Below are 16,443 nucleotides of genomic sequence, written 5' to 3'. Positions count from 1 at the left end.
GCTATGGAAACAAAAACTATGGTCTGTCTCTTCTGATGAACTGATTCCTTTCAGATGACAAGATCTATTCAATACGTACTGTTTTCATTTTTGCCCTGGCAGTCAGGAAGCTCAGAACTAAGTTTCAAATTCAGATAGTCACGTGTAACCCCACGATAATTATGATCTTTTTCTTTGGCCCTAATGTTCTAGTTCTAGTTTTCTAGCCTATTGTAAACCATCTTTATGTCCTATGGAAAAGATATAGGATAAAACAAATTTAACATTTTGTACGCCCAGTCATTTTTGAATTATTTGTGCTGTTTGTCAAACATAAATGCAAAAGAAAAAACCAACCTTGACCTATGTTTGGATCTTTACGAAATTTGGATTAACTGGGGAGGACCCAGAAAAAAGCAACAGCTAGGGACAAAGAATGGGACTGAGGAAGTATGACCATATTCTCCAACTCAAATATTGGAGCACACTGACCTGGCATATTGGCTATTTAGAAGAGAGTATCTGAAATTTAGATTGTTTTGGAAAATCCCAGAGATTATTGAAGTAGACAGATCTCAAGAGTCACTGTCATTATTTAATGTATATGAATAGCTATGGAAAGGTTTTAACCTTTTTGGATCACAGATCCTTTTCAAGGTTTGTTTAAAGCATTGGACCTGCTCCCCAGTGACATACAAGCACAAACAGTTTCTGAAAGCAGAACCCTCCTGTTATTTATCTTTCCAGAATATCAAAAGCACTTTACAGCTGGTACTGCTGTAAAGAATTCAGATAGACCTGAGGAAGCACCTGGGCTGCCAGGTCAGAGCCTGGCAAATCAGCTGTCAGCTGACGTTCTTAATACTTTTTAACACTCGGGCACTATTCTTGGAACGTTTAAACCAGTTGGTTGTTTTCTGATTGTTTTTAACTTTTTTGAGTAACACACCCCTCTGATGAGCTGATGAAGGTATGGGTCATCTATCCTAAAATACACACACACACACACACACACACACACATATTGCACACAATTTCATGGGATTGGTGGACTTCCTAAAGTCCATCCCCAGATCTCGGGTTATGTCCTAGACTTCCCTGGAGTCAGGGGAACGCCCTAGAGGACCTTTTAGTATCACCCTCTCCTTCATCACAGGCACTAGAACTCGATAAAAGGAGGTTATTGGACTGAAGCTATCCACCTCCGCCAGCTCGCCACCGGCCCTTCTGAGCTCTCCCCTCCCCCACGCCCGTGTCGCGCAGGTGCGAAAACCTAAAGGGCCACCCGGCAGCGACGGCTCTGGAAGGAGTTGGGGGGGATGGGACCCTGGGAGGGGCGGAGGCGGGGGTGGGGGCCTTCCCCAGGTTGCTTGGTGACCAAGGTCTCCGCCCAGGCTGTTCCATTTCCTCAACAGGGGGCGGCGCGGGCCAGAGCGCTGCTGATGGACCTCCAGAGCGGCCCTCTTCCGGCTTCCTCTCCCTCTGCCGGGCGGTGGCCAGGCCCGTGACGTCACAGGAGGCGGGGCCAGCGCTGCTGCCGGGTGCTGGAGGCGCCATTGGAGCCGGCTTGGCTTGCGAGCTCCGCTGAGGAGCCGGAGCTTGGGCTAGTGTTACCACCGCGACCGCTCTTGGTCCCTGGCCCGACAGCGGCATGGCGTGCGGGGCGACGTTGAAGCGGCCCATGGAGTTCGAGGCGGCGCTGCTGAGCCCGGGTTCCCCGAAGCGGCGGCGCTGCGCCCCTCTGCCCGGCCCCACTCCGGGCCTCAGGCCCCCGGACGCCGAGCCGCCGCCGCTCCAGATGCAGACCCCACCGCCGACTCTGCAGCAGCCCGCCCCTCCCGGCAGCGAGCGACGCCTTCCAACTCCGGGTAAGCGACGCTGCGGGCTTGGCAGGAAGCCAGGCCCTGGCATTTTTTGAGGGGGGTGGGGGGAAGGGTTACGGACGCCAGGCGAATTCACCCCTAGACCCCTTCTGTGCCCTGAGAAAAGGGAACTAGGGTGCCGCTGGGCCTGGTCGTTTCCGGGGGTGGGAGACACCCGGGAGGGGTAGTGGGGCCGCAGGGTCGGGTTTCGGCGTTCCGGGGGCTGGAGAGCCGGGAGGGGTGGGCAGCAGGAGGCAGGTGGGGCGCTCCGCGGCGGCGCCGGGCCCTCCCAGCCCCCCGGCGCCTCCTGCCTCCGCCGCCGTGGTGAGCCGCCCTGCAGATCCGCGGGCCCGGGGAAATTGGCTTCTCCTCGCGGACCCGGCCTTGCGGGTGGGGGCGGGGGCCGGGTACTGGGTAGGGGCCGGTCAGCACTGTCCTGCCGCTGCAGGGAGACCTGATTGCCTGAGGTCTTGAGAGACCCGAGGCCGCCGCAGAAGTCCAGGAATCCAATTTCAGCCCGATTAATTCTAAGGGACTGGCCGCGTTTTATCGTGTGGCTATTGTCTTGGACCATACACGGCTGGAAATCGGCAAGTCGTTAGCTAGAATCCGGGACTCCTTAAACGTTAGCAGGGATTCCACCACACGTCGCAGAGGCTCGCTTTCAGTAGGGGATTCCACTTTGGCCAAGGAGGGGGGAGAGCCGGCGTGACAATAAAGTAAAAAAAAGAAAATTCCAACTGTTGTGGAGTTGTGGAGGGGAAAGTGCATCAGAATTAACAGTGAGCAGTTTTAAGGGCTCCCGGAAATGGGGGGAGTCTCAAAACTGGACTTTGGCAACTCATTTCTTTGTGTTTTTTGTCTATTTTTCAAACGTAAGCAAAACCTTGGGATTGCCTTAAAATCATTGTTTCCTCGCCCCTTTTTAGTTAGCCCTGTTGTTCGGTTTTATCTCCTCCTTTGCAAATCCACACTGCAGTTTTCAGGCCTTCACCCTCCGTAACCAAGATTCCTGCAGCTGCCGGCCAGGCTCTCCCAGACACTACTATATCCTTGCTCGTGTTCACCTCTTCCTTACGCTGCCAGTGAAAGGACATATCACCTATAATCACGTCGGACCTACCCAGCCTTTACACGTTTCCTTTCCAGACTATGCCTTTGCTCTTTCCCCGCAGACCTTCTTGACTGCGCGTATCCTTACCTTCCACTGTCACGTGTTCCCCCTTCTGTTTGCTAATTCAGATACACTCATTTCCTTCAATCTCCCAGCTATTATCTGACTAACCCTGCCCCATAAGGCGAACTCTTTTTGACTTTAAATTCCCTGACCACTTAATGTTGCAAAAAGCCTCAGGCACTGAAGGAGAATGTTTGCAAAAGTTCTTTGTCAAGAGCCCTTCAAAAGCAAAGGGTGTGGATGCCCACTTAAAGTGATGTTTTTTTAACTCTTTCACTGCTCCTACAGATATACAAGGGTAGTCACATAACCTTTCTTTCTGGGTCTCTCCTTTTCTGCAAAATAGAATTAATACTTACTCTGTCTACCTTGATGAATATTATGAAAATGTTTTTATTCCAAAACTACCCTCTAGACTAATTCTGTTGTAATTCACATTACAGCAAATGATTGATAAATGATTGTTGAATGTATTTGGAAGCCTTAATATGGCAGAATGCTATAATGGGGGTCATAATATTTTTAATCTTAAAATTTAATTTTTGCATAAATTATGCAAATTGGCTTCATGGTCATTTTATGTTAAAATATTTTTAAGATATTTGTAAACATTGATTAGTTATGTTTCTTAATGCTTATTGGAATATGGTTCTGTCATGAAAGAAAGTATGAATAATTCATTATTTGCTCTGGCTTAAGTGAAAGATGCCTTCTGGATTAAAAAGGAAGAATGGGGAAGGAAATATTAGTTGCTATACAAATAGAAAGAATAAAGCCAACTAATAGAAAAGTGAATTTAAAAATCAGTGAATTCACTTTGTAACACCCTAGTTGTTACCTCAAGGGTTGTAAAGTTCTCTTGCAAATGGTCAAGAAGCTGTGTTTTACAAACTTCACTAAAAAGAAAAGATATGTGTCATAGCACTTTTTGTGGAAAGGGCCTATAGAATTAAGCATTTTATTGCTTAAATGAGTGAGGTGGATACACCAGGTGTGGAAGGTGGTTGCTGACCTCAGGGAGATGTGTGTAAACATGGAGTGACTCTGGATGCAAAGCAATTAATTGATCATGACTTGAGGGTTGGGGAGTAACTTCTAGATCGAGGTAGCATTTTAGATCGGTCTTAAATAATGTTGGAGGGAGAGACACAGCCCTATTGCAAGTAAAGCAAAAACTGCTTGAACAAAGGCCAGAAAACCTGCAAATGAAGAATACTTTAATGCAACTGGGTTGTAGTGGTTGGTGGAACTGGAAAAATGGCTTAGTCAGATATAACCTGAAAGCAAAACCTCAAATAATAATGGAAGGAAAGATTAAAATTATTACTCACTGCTAAAAAGAAATTTGCTTTTTAAAAAATTCCTTTTCCTGTTCTGTTTTATGTGGCATTCTTGGGAAGAAAATCACATCTACTTCCTTATTTTCCTCTGGTGCATACCACGTTTAGATTCTTAGACTTGCTAGTCCTTCTACCAGCCTCAAAGTTGTTTTGTATCTTTCCATTTGTTCGCTTTGCCGTACAGGACGCAGTTAGAGGTTTATCAAAGACCTTCTGTTCTCATGAGCATTGTCCTCATACTTGTCCTTTCTTGTTTCAAGTCTTTGCCGTTCTTACAACCTTGCATTTAATCTGGCAAGTATGTGCTTGGAGAATAATACATGTTAAAGATGAAGCAAAGACTTCATACATTCTGCTATCTAAAATATGAGTTTCATAGCATTCTTAAAGGAAAGCTTTGCTAAACTACATGTAGTTCCAAGTGTTTTGGTTAAGTGTTTCAGAATTTAGCTATGTGTGGAGCTACTTTGAGGTCATGTCAGTTTCTGAGCTGTACCATCACTTGTTACAGCATTATTAATATTTTTTACTTTGATTCTCATAACTTTATTGGCAGGCATTTAACATTTATGTTGAAGAACTATGCTAAAGATCCTGAATGACGTCTCAAGGTCATAGTCACATAGCTGGGAAGAAGCAAAATGGCATTGTTAACACTTCCCCCTCATTAAAAATAGCTATAGCAAAGTGTACATTAGAATAATGTGAGTTGGGGGGGTGATAAAACTTTTTGGTTTTTGTTTTTGAGAAGGAGGCTTTATTATCTGGAAAGTGAATACATATACTATCACAGAAATACAAAACTTGAAAACCACATCCTTCCAGATTCTATGATGTCTCTGGAGTGCACTTCAAAGTGGTTAGTGATTTGTGTGTCCTAGACTCCTCTGTATAGTGTTAAATTCGGTTTGTGATTACCTTGACTTAAAATAGTAATCTGAATTCTATCAAATAGTGCCTCAGAGGATCAGAAAATTCTTTCCTAAGTCTGATCATCAATTCCAAGCAATAAATCTTGGATTTTCCCCTGGATATGAACAGAATAGTTTCTTTTTTTTTCTTCCCTAAAGATTTTGAGTCCCAAACCGGACAAGAGCTTCACTGTTAGAAGGCCTTGGGTGGTAAGAGACTTATTCCTAATACATTAGTTTGTGAAATTGTGCAACTTAAAGGAGATAAAAAATAGCTCCCTATAAGGGAAGGACTTTTTTTTCCTCTGTAAGTTGTACTAATTAATCCTACAGCAAACAGCAGATCTGGTCTTCATTGTTAAAGAAAACAAGGAAAGGGAACTATCTGGGTGACTTATGACAAAATAGTTGCTATTCTGTGTATTGTTGAAATAGCAACAATAGGAGGGCTCACTTTGGGGTTATAGAAGGGGTGCTTTATTTGATATAAACACTTCTCGTTAGTTATAATATGAGAGGAGGGACAAGAAGTTTGAAGAATTGACATAATAAAGTGAAAGCTCAAATGTGTTTCTGTTTTATTTAGAGCAAATTTTTCAGAACATAAAACAAGAATATAGTCGTTATCAGAGGTGGAGACATTTAGAAGTTGTTCTTAATCAGAATGAAGCCTGTCCTTCAGAAAGTCAGTCTCACTCCTCAGCACTCACAGCACCTAGTTCTCCAGGTAAGCATGCTTTAGTTTGTACAATCCATTTAAGAATTTGTAAATGGTACTTAAAATGATGGTTTCCTAATCTGGAATTGATTTTGTCTAAAGTAATAAAGTTGGTAAAGTATATGCATTACATTACTACTTATACTTTTTTAAAACCATTGAGTCATGAAGTTGGAAAAGATCTTAAATTGATTTGACTGGGCATCTATCCATCCAATGCAACATCACCCTCTATGACTGCAGTCTAATACCATAGCCACTAGCCACATGTGACTATTTAATTTTAAATTCATTAACATTTAATAACATTTTACCATTTAGTTTCTCAGATGCAGTAGCCACATTTCAAATGCTTACTAGCCACGTGTAGTTGTGGTATTGGCACAGCTATAGGACATTTCTGTCATGGCAGAAAGTCATGTGACAGCCTTGCTCTATAACATTGACAGGTGGTTAGAGAGAATGTGCTCAAAAATAGAATCTCAGGGTTGGAGTGAATCTTCATGGTCACAGTTCAGCCACCAACCAGTTTTGCCTGCCATGTCCCTGCAAATAGTCAACAGGCCATTGCTCGAACATTTCCAGAGGTGGTGAACTGTCTCCTTTAACAGTAGAGGAGTTTATTTCTTCACAAAGTATTCTACTTCTAAGTATGAAAAATGACCTTGATTAAAAATTGTCTCTATAGAACACAAATGGGTGTTGGCTCAGAGCTAGAGGGAGGGAGCAATGGGGAGAAAAGACTTAATGGGTAAGGGGTGTTACTTTGGAGTAGTAGAAATGTTTTGAAACTAGATAGAGATGGTGGTTGTACAACATTGTGACTGTACTAAATACTACTGAATTATTCACTTTAAAATGCCTCCTTTTATGTGAATTTCACCAAATATCTTTTTTTTTTTTAATTGTCTTCTTAAAGGTTTTGGCCCTGGATCAACACCCTTTCTAATTGTTCTTGCACACACATGAGTGATAGACCTTTCAGTGGTTGTAGCTAGTGAGTCAATTTTCTCTTGAGATTTTAGTAACAATTTTGTAATTGTTTTAGTAACAATTTTGAAGTAATATAGTATGTTATGGGTAGAGAAACAATTAAAAATTTAACTGGCCAGATGTTTTGATCAGGTTTCATTGTAGAGAGAAAAATGTGGTTTAAGCAAAAAATGATTCGTTTCAGGGTATTAAATGGTTTATAGACTAAAAGAGCCAAAAAAAAAAAAAAAAGATACCAGGCTAAGCTTTGAAGAGCAACTCAGAACTGAGCTACCAATTGAACTACTGCTTTTATCATAATCAGGAAGTCGATTTCCATGTTTTCTGACATTCCAGTGGATATTTTGGTTCCTAGCTACTATCTTACTATCTTATAGGCCCTCTTCTTGGCCTACATTCAAAAGGGATCAAAGGAGAGATGTAGTGCTCAATTGTCTCCTTCCTTCATACTTCCATGACCTTGCTAACAGTATTTTATATTGGGCAAATCACTTGGTCTCCTAACTGTTAAACTTCTGACCTTATCAGAATCACCTCTGCAACTTAAGACACCCAAGCCCTACCACAGAATTAAATCAGAATGTGTATCTTTTTGTTGTTGTTACTTCCTCAGATATTATGACACACCATTTTGGTTAAACATAGGTCTCTGTGGTCTCCAAGGATCTGGTGGATTCATGCTGTGACTCTACTTTCCCTAATCCAGCTTTATATCAGCTTGAAACTACTTGTTCTTGACCTTTGCCAAAGGAGCATTGAGTATGAGCTCAGATTGTTATGGCATCAGAACTGTTTTTCTGTATGCAGATCAGCTAGCATACCTGGATACATGTTCCTCCTATTTCGCAATTTACCTTTGTCCTTGCTTTGTAAAACAAATATCAAAAACTCAGAATTTTTTTTTAAATACTCCAGGTGAAGTAGTGAAAAACATTTTTCTAAACTATTTTTATATCGTAGGACTGTTTGCATGAAGTTATTAATTCTGAACCTTAGAACTAGAATTTATTAGGTAAACTCGATTTGTGTTTTGGCCAGGTTCCTCCTGGATGAAGAAGGACCAGCCCACCTTTACTCTCCGACAAGTTGGAATAATATGTGAGCGTCTCTTAAAAGACTATGAAGATAAAATTCGGGAGGAATATGAGCAAATCCTCAATACCAAACTAGCAGGTAGGATGAGGCAGTCACTATGCCATTTTTAGTTAATATGGTTCAATAAAGATTAACCCCAGTTAAGTAAATGGTAACTTAGGAGTAGGACATCATCCAAGAAAGTTCAGTGAGTTATGAGTATTAAGTTACTCCCTTTGGTGATTCTAAACATTCCATATATATTTATATGGAAGGACTTTTCATTTACATTTCTGAAATAAGATAAAGCAAGCTTTCCTTTTGAGAATTTTCCATGCTAATGAAGGCATTAAGTGGGTTAGTTGGTCTAGGTGGCCTGTAAACAAGTGGTTGGGATAATGCTAACATCAACAGGTGGTTGGGAAGAGTGTCATATAGTCATATAGTCAACATAATCAGACTTCACTGTGGGTGTGGGAAGTCAGGCAATCCTGTGATTTGGAGGTACATTAAAGTTTGGAAAGCAGAGCTCAGGAGAGGACAGAGTGATTAATGATGGCAACAAGTTAGTGCCTTTTGTGGAAAGGGATCTGAATCAGGAATAGATAGTACCTGTTTAGTGAAAGATAGTGATACTGTGATCAGAGGGGTTTTAGGCAACAACTTCTTCCTGTAAAGTTGTTTTCCTAATCTGGTGACTCACACCACATGGTTCCTCAGAAATTAAAATAGGTCAGCTTTAAGTTGAGAACTGTTTGTTTAACAACAAAGTTAAATGGATTTCTTTATAGTAGAACTTCTTTGATCCTTTAGTATAGTAATAATGTGTATTATAAGAAGAAACTCGACTATATCATTCCCCTCTCCTACCCCCATCCCAAAATTGTTCACACCAGCTAGCTCTGTCACTTGTGTGTTCACAGTTGTCAGACAACCTATATTTCTACTGAGTTTGTCTTTAGAAGGTACTTCTGTGGAACTCCATGATTAGGTAGTAGGGAATTTTTCTTAGCTTTCTAGTCATCTCCCTCTTTTACTCAGTATGTATGTTGAAATTTATAGGAAGGATAGAGTGCAGAAAAGAGCTTTAAGCTTCATGTCCTATAGGAAGTAGCCTAAAATTTGCTGGCTTATGGTAGTGAGCATACTTGTCTGTGTTGGGAAGCCATTACTAGGGGATAGAGTTACAGCAGGGGAGAAATTATTAAGAAAATGTTATATTATAGGTGATCAGTGACCAAATCTAGGAGCCAGGGATTTTGCTCTAGGATCTTAAGAGGAAGTAACAAAAACAGAGTGACTATTAAAAGGAGGGCCTGAGAATGGATGATTTAAACTGCAAAGCCAAATGTGGTCCTGACATTTGATTCTTGGAAAATTGCGGGAGAGTTTCTGGGGATAGTATATACTGTCTTTCCCCTCACAGAACAATATGAATCTTTTGTGAAATTCACACATGATCAGATTATGCGACGATATGGGACAAGGCCCACAAGCTGTAAGTATTGCGAAGTTTTTCTTTGAATTTCCCAACTTCCAAGAGCAAAATTTTGAAACTGAGTACCTTGTCTACCGGGAGCAAAAAGTCCCTATGAAGTGAAATAATAACTAGCATTTAAACAATACTTAACATGCCCAGCACTGTGCTAAGTCCTTTAAATCCTCATGAAGTTTATTTCATCCACTTGCTCACCTCATTCACACAGAAAGCTCTCTGGACACTGAACTTGTGAAAAGATAGCACTTAAAGAATTTAATAATTTGTCCAAGCCAGTGGTTCAGCCTGGGTTGAAATCTAGGTAGACTGACTCGAGTGCCAATTGGTTTATTACCTGTCTTTTCCCCAGAAAGGTAGTTGCAATTGTTACTTTATGAAAGTTGATTCCTTAGGCTAACTTGCCAAGTATGTGTTCAGAATTTCTTAATTATAAATATCTTGCAACTATCAGTTGCTCAAAACATAAATTATAAATAGCTATACATCTAAACTGAACCGTAGTCAGGTTTCTTAAATTCTTGAGAATTTAGGACCTTTTAAATGGTGATTCATATTCTCCATGTAGTTTATCACATTTGCTATTAGTTAATATTTAAAAAGTATAATACTATATATTTTAGTATTCTTACACTCTTTTGTTTTTTTTATTCCTAATTTATAGACGTGTCCTGAAGCTTTCTTGCATATCTGGGTACCAGGTTTGACCTCAAGAGATGGCTGCTGTACACTTTTTGCAACTGGTTTGATATCACATTTCAGCTCCAACTTTGCATCCTGAGAACACTTAAACGTTTCTGCAGGTCCATTTTATACAACTTGAAAGACCGTAAAACTTTCTGGTTGCCACAAGCATATCTTTCTTTTCTGCTCATCCAATAAACGGTTATGCCCTACTGTGATAGATTTTCCAAACATAATATCTGGAGCAGCAGTTTAGCAAAATATGCCCTCAGTGGCATGCAACATACGGAGTTTCCCCAAGCACAGTTCTGTAAGAAGTGTGTGTGAGAGTGTGTGTATATGTGTGTATGTGTATTTTAAGTTATTATTTGTATTGTGCAAATTTTTTTGATCTTGGGGAGCCTGGCTGTGAATTTGATGCACGACAATTATGGTTAAAAACATTTGCTTGGTCTACAGAAGATCATTAATGTTTTGTGACCATATAAGTTGTAACCATGGCTTGTTTTATGTGTAGGTATTACTGTTAAATACAGGGACTGTATCCAGGCACAGAATATGAATCATAAGTTAGGATGGACATTAGATGTGATTATAATGATATAGCAAAGGTCTGTGGTTCTAGGTCTACAAATGCACGGTGAGGAATTAGAACAAACCAGAGACGCGCCATTTGATACAAGGACTCTGCCTAGCCGTGTTAGAAAAATACTTTGACTCCAAGCCTTAAAATACCCACATGGAGTCTGTGCTCACCTCATTCACACAAAGAGCTCCCTGGACACTGAACGTCTGAAAAGAAAAAGTCTCCCCTGGAGCAGGAGCATCAGGGCTCGCTTGGGGAGCATCACACAGGTGAGCACGGGGCTGGGCCAGACCCCACGGCGCTGCTACGTGGGAGGAGCCGCTTCACCTTTCTCTCGGTTACACGTAGATTGGATCCTTTGGTCAGCTTCCCCCAAATTCTTTTGAGAGGTGCCCATGTTCAACTGCTTGATCTTTGTTTTGGCAACCCCTGCCCGAAATTGCTTACAGACTGCTCTTCACCTTGTTGCCAAGGCTGAAGAACAGAAAGTAGCCTCTGTTTTGAGGAGGTGGAAGTTAAGTATACATTTATTTTTTACTGTGACTTGTTCAGGACCACATTTTACAAAATGCCTTGTTTCATTTATTATTGTTTCTGGAAAGGAAAATTCTAATAAAATTGTTTTAGTTTAAATATAGAATAGTTTTTTTTAATTAGGGCTTATTTTGAAAAATTCTGAGGTTAATTCAAATGTATGCCAATACCTTCCAAAGTAAGGTAATATTCAGAGACAGTTCTGATCAGATGGCTTAGAGAAATTTCTGGAATATTCACATTGGAAGATTCCTTATTAATGAATGTCTTTGACTTAAATCTAACCAAAAACTGCAATGTTACTCTTTGTACATTTTCATTATATAGTGTTAACAAGCTTAGTTGCAAACAAATAAAATACTTAAGCTATTTGTTTACCTTGCCTTCTTAATACTGTGATAATATTTATTAATTAAAATAATTTATGTGAGGCTGCTGTAATCATTTTCCCAGTTCAACATTACATTTAAGAGTTACAGAGTTTCTTTTAAGCCCAGCAGTCATCTTTTGATAATTAAAGAATTATTTTATTTCCTATTTGAAGGGCAATTTGTTTCATCTCTTCTTTTTCCAGGGTAGTCACTTGTTCCTGGAGGAGGAGCATAGCAGTGGCAGTGATGGGAGTGGCCTTACAGTGGGATAGTCACACCAAAACTTTTGAAGGGGCCATCAAAAGTCCTGAAGGATGGACCAGGAATAGGGAATACTGCCTCACTGAAGTCTTCTTGGTACAGGATCAGTGTGATGTGCTCACTCACTATTGCAAGTGTCAGCCCCATCTGCTAAGTGGCTTCTGACTGGGAAATAGAGTAAGTTTATATAAGAACAATGACAGGCTGTCGTATCATGATACGGTTGCCCTTTGGGACCACAGGGTAAGACCACACCACCACGGCTGGGTTTTGGGATCTTCTCCAAATGGACTAGACATGTTTGTCTAGTGTTTTATCCAAAAAAGATGGTTCCCAGGATAGGTAACGGGGACCTGTAAGGTAGGCCTTCCTTAGACTGGCAAAAGGAGTTTTTCCCTAGATCTTGATTTCTAGAGCTTGAATTTAGGGACATTCCCAGATAGGGAAGTGTCTTTGTCCCATGGAGATAGGTTAAGGCCCAGGGAAGAAGTCAACCTACCGAGATGAATAACGGATGGGCCAGAACCTGTGGTCTCAGAACAGCCATATTTAGTGAGCTAGTTAAATTTGTTTTCCTCTCGTCTTAATTTTATTTATCCTTTGTATTGGTAAAGTCTTAAGCTTAAGGGGAATGAAAGAAGTAAGTGTCCTTGCCTAGGTCAGAGGAGTACAGAGGCAGCGATGAGTGTTAAGAGCTCTCCAAGGAGAAGAACATCAGGGATATAAGCACTGGGCCAGCTTCCACACATGGTGAATCTTTTCTGCTCATTAGGGAGTATTGGTTGGCTAGTATCGTAGTTAAAGGAATGGCTTTTGGATGTTTGTAGCCCTAGATTTAGTCTGCTCTGCTAGTTTGCTATGTGAGCCTTGCCAAGTAACTGAACTTTCTGAGCCATAATTTTCTTATTTGTAAAACAAGGGTAATTGGGTTTGTTTTCAAATGCAAGATTAAATAGTTCATGTAAAGAAAGTATTTAGCACAGCTTGGGACATAGAATACTCACCTGAAAATGTTACAGCAAGTTTCTTTACAGTGGTCTTCATCAGCTCTGAAGACCAAAATCTTCCTATCTGCAGCAATGATTCTCGACTTTACAGTATGAAGGAGCCCCTTGTTAACGTCAGAATTTCACGTTCTCTTATTAGAATTTGTACTTTTAAGTGTTTGACTAAGGAAACAATAAAAGATGAATGACACGTTAATTCAGTGGTGCCTTTCAGTGGATCTGTATTTTGTTATTCACTATATCAGGGGTCAGCAAACTTTTTTACAAAAAAAGTTATTTACAAAAAACTTTCTTTGTAAATAAAGTTTTATTTGAACACAGCCACACCTATTAGTTTGCATGTGGCTGCTTTCACACTGCAACTCCAGAGACAGACAATATGGGTCACAGAGTTGAAAATACTTACTCTGGCCATTTATAGAAAAGTTTGTGGGCTCTGCATTGTAGCATTGATAAGCATTTGGAAAAGCTCACAAACAAGGCCAACTAGGGGCATCATGGATTGGTAGACACATACCCTAATTTAACATTCCTGGGAGAGTTACACCTCAGGTTGTGGTATAATGAAAAAAATTCTCTGCTTACAAATGAAAACATAGCCAAAGTGAGTTCTTACAGAAAAAGATAGTGAACTTTTTAGAGCAACATTTAATTTTGAAATTTTAGATACAGAAGTGAGTTATGAGAATTTCATGTCTATCAGAAAATAGCATGGGTTTAAAGGTAGTTTGTTAAATATTGTTCTTGAGGAATAGTGACTTCTCTGCTGTCCTGGCGACTCCTGCCTTTAAAACAGCTTCAGAGAGTGCTACAGTCAGCTATAGCTACATTGAACTGGACCTTGGATAAGGTTGACACCTTCAGGAAGAAAGGAACAGGTTTACCTAGGGAAAGATATCCAGCTACCCACCCTAAACCATACTTTCAAATAAAGTAGCACTTCATTGGAGGGAGGATGTGATGACTTTGTCTAGAATTTCAAGACCTGAAGTCTTAATGGATCTCTTGTTTTTACTGATTGTTGTTTATAGTGTCTTGTCTCTATGCCAGGTTATCTGGGAGCTGGATAGTATATTTGAAAAAGTATTTGTAGAAATAAACAGGACTAGGATGGTCTACTTCTAGGCAGGATTTCTTACTACCTGGGCCTAGGACTATTACCAAATCTGAGTTCGGATTGAAGGCTGCAGTTTCCCTGGACCATCCAGATGACACAAACCAGGTATCAAATCCACGTGAGGACTGGGTTTACTTTTGTTTCACCCATGTCTTGAAAGTGTAATACTTTGGAATCCTGACTTTAAGGTGTCTGTCTGGGTTCTCACCTAGATTTTGGCTCAGTAATTCCTCATTACCTAGTGAGACTTTTTGTGCTTTCATATTTTTACTGCTTTTTAGTTAGCTTTAGCAGTACATTGATCCAAATTTCCTGATGCTCAATTCCTAGAAGTGAAAGTTCCTAGGTACTTTTTGCTCATTGGAGCTTTGGTCAGTGAAGGCTGTTAACCTGGCTTGATACTCAATAGTCCTTCATTTTTTTTGTTTATTTGTTTTTAACAGGACTTTATTGGGGAACAGTGTGCACTTCCAGGACTTTTTTCCAAGTCAAGTTGTCCTTTCAATCTTAGTTGTGGAGAGTGCCGTTTAGCTTCAAGTTGTCCTTTCAGTCTTAGTTGTGGAGGGCGCAGCTCAGCTCCAGGTCCAGTTGCCATTGCTAGATGCAGGGCACAGCCCACCACCATCCCTTGCGGGAGTCGAATCGGCAACCTTGTGGTTGAGAGCCTGCGCTCCAACCAACTGAGCCATCTGGGAGGCAGCTCAGCTCAAGGTGCCGTGTTCAATCTTAGTTGCAGGGGGCGCTGCCCACCATCCCTTGCAGGACTGGAAGAGTTGAACCAGAAACCGTGTGGTTGAGAGGACACTCTCCAACCAACTGAGCCATCCGGGAGCTCAGCGGCAGCTCAGCTCAAGGTGCCATGTTCAATCTTAGTTGCAGGGGGCGGAGCCCACCATCCCTTGCAGGACTGGAGGAGTTGAACCAGCAACTTTGTGGTTGGGAGCCCACTGGCCCATGTGGAAATCGAACTGGCAGCCTTCGGAGTCAGGAGCATGGAGCTCCAACCACCTGTGCCACCGGGCCGGCCCCCTAGTCCTTCATTTTAATGGGAGCTCAGATGGGAAAGACATGTTAATACTGGCTTTGAGTGTTTTTCAGTCATTCAAGCATTACTGTTTTGATTTGTGGAGGACAGATACTTGAGTTTTAAAAGCCTGACAAGTTCTGTAAGTACCCCTAGTCTGTTCTTTGTCATTCCCAGTACCTGACTTGGAATTAAATACTTGGTCGGTTGGATTTTGACCCCAGAGAAAAGGGGCCTCAGTCTAACAAGGAATATATAAGCAGGCAAGGTAAAAGTCTCTAAGTGTGTGAATGGTACTGGTCATGGACCAAGGGAAAGAGGTGGTTCTAAGGAGCCACTGTTAGTGATCAGGGAAGGCTTCATTCAGGGAGGTAGAGTTGAAGTGAAGTTTCAAAGGATGGCTAGGGCTCCGGCAAAGGTAGGAACTGGGGCTTGACGTGAGCAAAGTCTGGGTAGTGGCAAATCATGGTGTGCAGGGATGACATTCTTGTTTAGCCAGAGTAGAAAACTCATGTATCTATTCTGGAAACAGAACTTGAAACTAGTTAGTAGGGGCTAGATAATGAAGGGCGTTGACTGCTAGGAATTTGGCCATTTGTGGAAATCTGGACAGTTTTGGGGAAACTAACGCAGGGGTAAGTACAAGACAAAAGGGCAAGTACCAAACTGGAGACAAGTTGACCAGTAAAGAGCTGCTTTGTCCAGCCTGTACATTGATTGGAAAGGATGATTAAACATGGCCCTGGCTAAGTAGAGCATGGCCATTGAAGAATCTTGTATCAGCTTCCCTCTTCCCATCGGCACACTTTCAAAGATTCTTTTGGTTTGGTTTGTCTTTGCCAGTTCAGCCCATCACTTTTCATGGTGCTCCTATTGTTCCTCTGCCTGGAATTAAATCCTTTGTCCCCTCAAGGCAGAGTTACGTATTCATTTGATAAATGTTTATTGAGACATACTATTTGCCACATACTGCTCTGGGCTCTAGGACCATACCACTGAGCTGGACAGACAAGGTCCCTGCTCTTGTGGTACTTAGATTCTTGTGACGTAAGACAGGCAAACTAGTAAATAGGTTAATCCAAGATTTAAAAGTATTGCAAAAATATGGTAATGATAGGGAGTAACTAGATGCCCAAATTGAATTTAAGAAAGTTTTCTGAGGAGGTGCAGTATTTACACAGTACTTCATTTTATGCCTTTCTTAAAACGCTGTGTAAAGCATTTATATGTCTATGTGATTATTCCACTATACTGAACACTTAATTTAGTGAAAGATGGTACTATACACAATACTTGAGCTATTATCTGTC

General features: G+C 41.3%; 1 protein-coding gene across 3 annotated transcripts in view; it reads left to right on the top strand.

The window, feature by feature from the left end:
• The window catches only part of AKIRIN1 (akirin 1), a 96,150-nt gene extending 82,959 nt beyond the window's left edge, over positions 1 to 13,191 (top strand). The window contains exons 3-9 of one of the 3 annotated variants that reach the window (XR_013993813.1): positions 1,136 to 1,242; positions 1,395 to 1,847; positions 5,856 to 5,996; positions 8,019 to 8,153; positions 9,481 to 9,552; positions 10,214 to 11,088; positions 11,928 to 13,191. Coding sequence is in view for 2 of the 3 variants with exons in the window: in XM_081056522.1 (XP_080912648.1) it covers positions 1,631 to 1,847; positions 5,856 to 5,996; positions 8,019 to 8,153; positions 9,481 to 9,552; positions 10,214 to 10,224 (576 nt within the window). In the remaining variant the exon portion in view is untranslated. Of the gene's footprint in view, positions 1 to 1,135; positions 1,243 to 1,394; positions 1,848 to 5,855; positions 5,997 to 8,018; positions 8,154 to 9,480; positions 9,553 to 10,213; positions 11,712 to 11,927 lie in introns of those variants that run through there. The other 2 variants (XM_081056522.1, XM_081056523.1) reach the window with 2 other exon arrangements.
• The last annotated feature ends 3,252 nt before the right edge of the window (positions 13,192 to 16,443 follow it).

This window comes from Rhinolophus hipposideros (assembly GCF_964194185.1).
Source record: "Rhinolophus hipposideros genome assembly, chromosome: 8".
NCBI lineage: Eukaryota > Metazoa > Chordata > Mammalia > Chiroptera > Rhinolophidae > Rhinolophus > Rhinolophus hipposideros.
The sequence above is the reverse complement of the archived record's forward strand: the minus strand, read 5'-3'. Positions and strand labels throughout refer to the sequence as shown.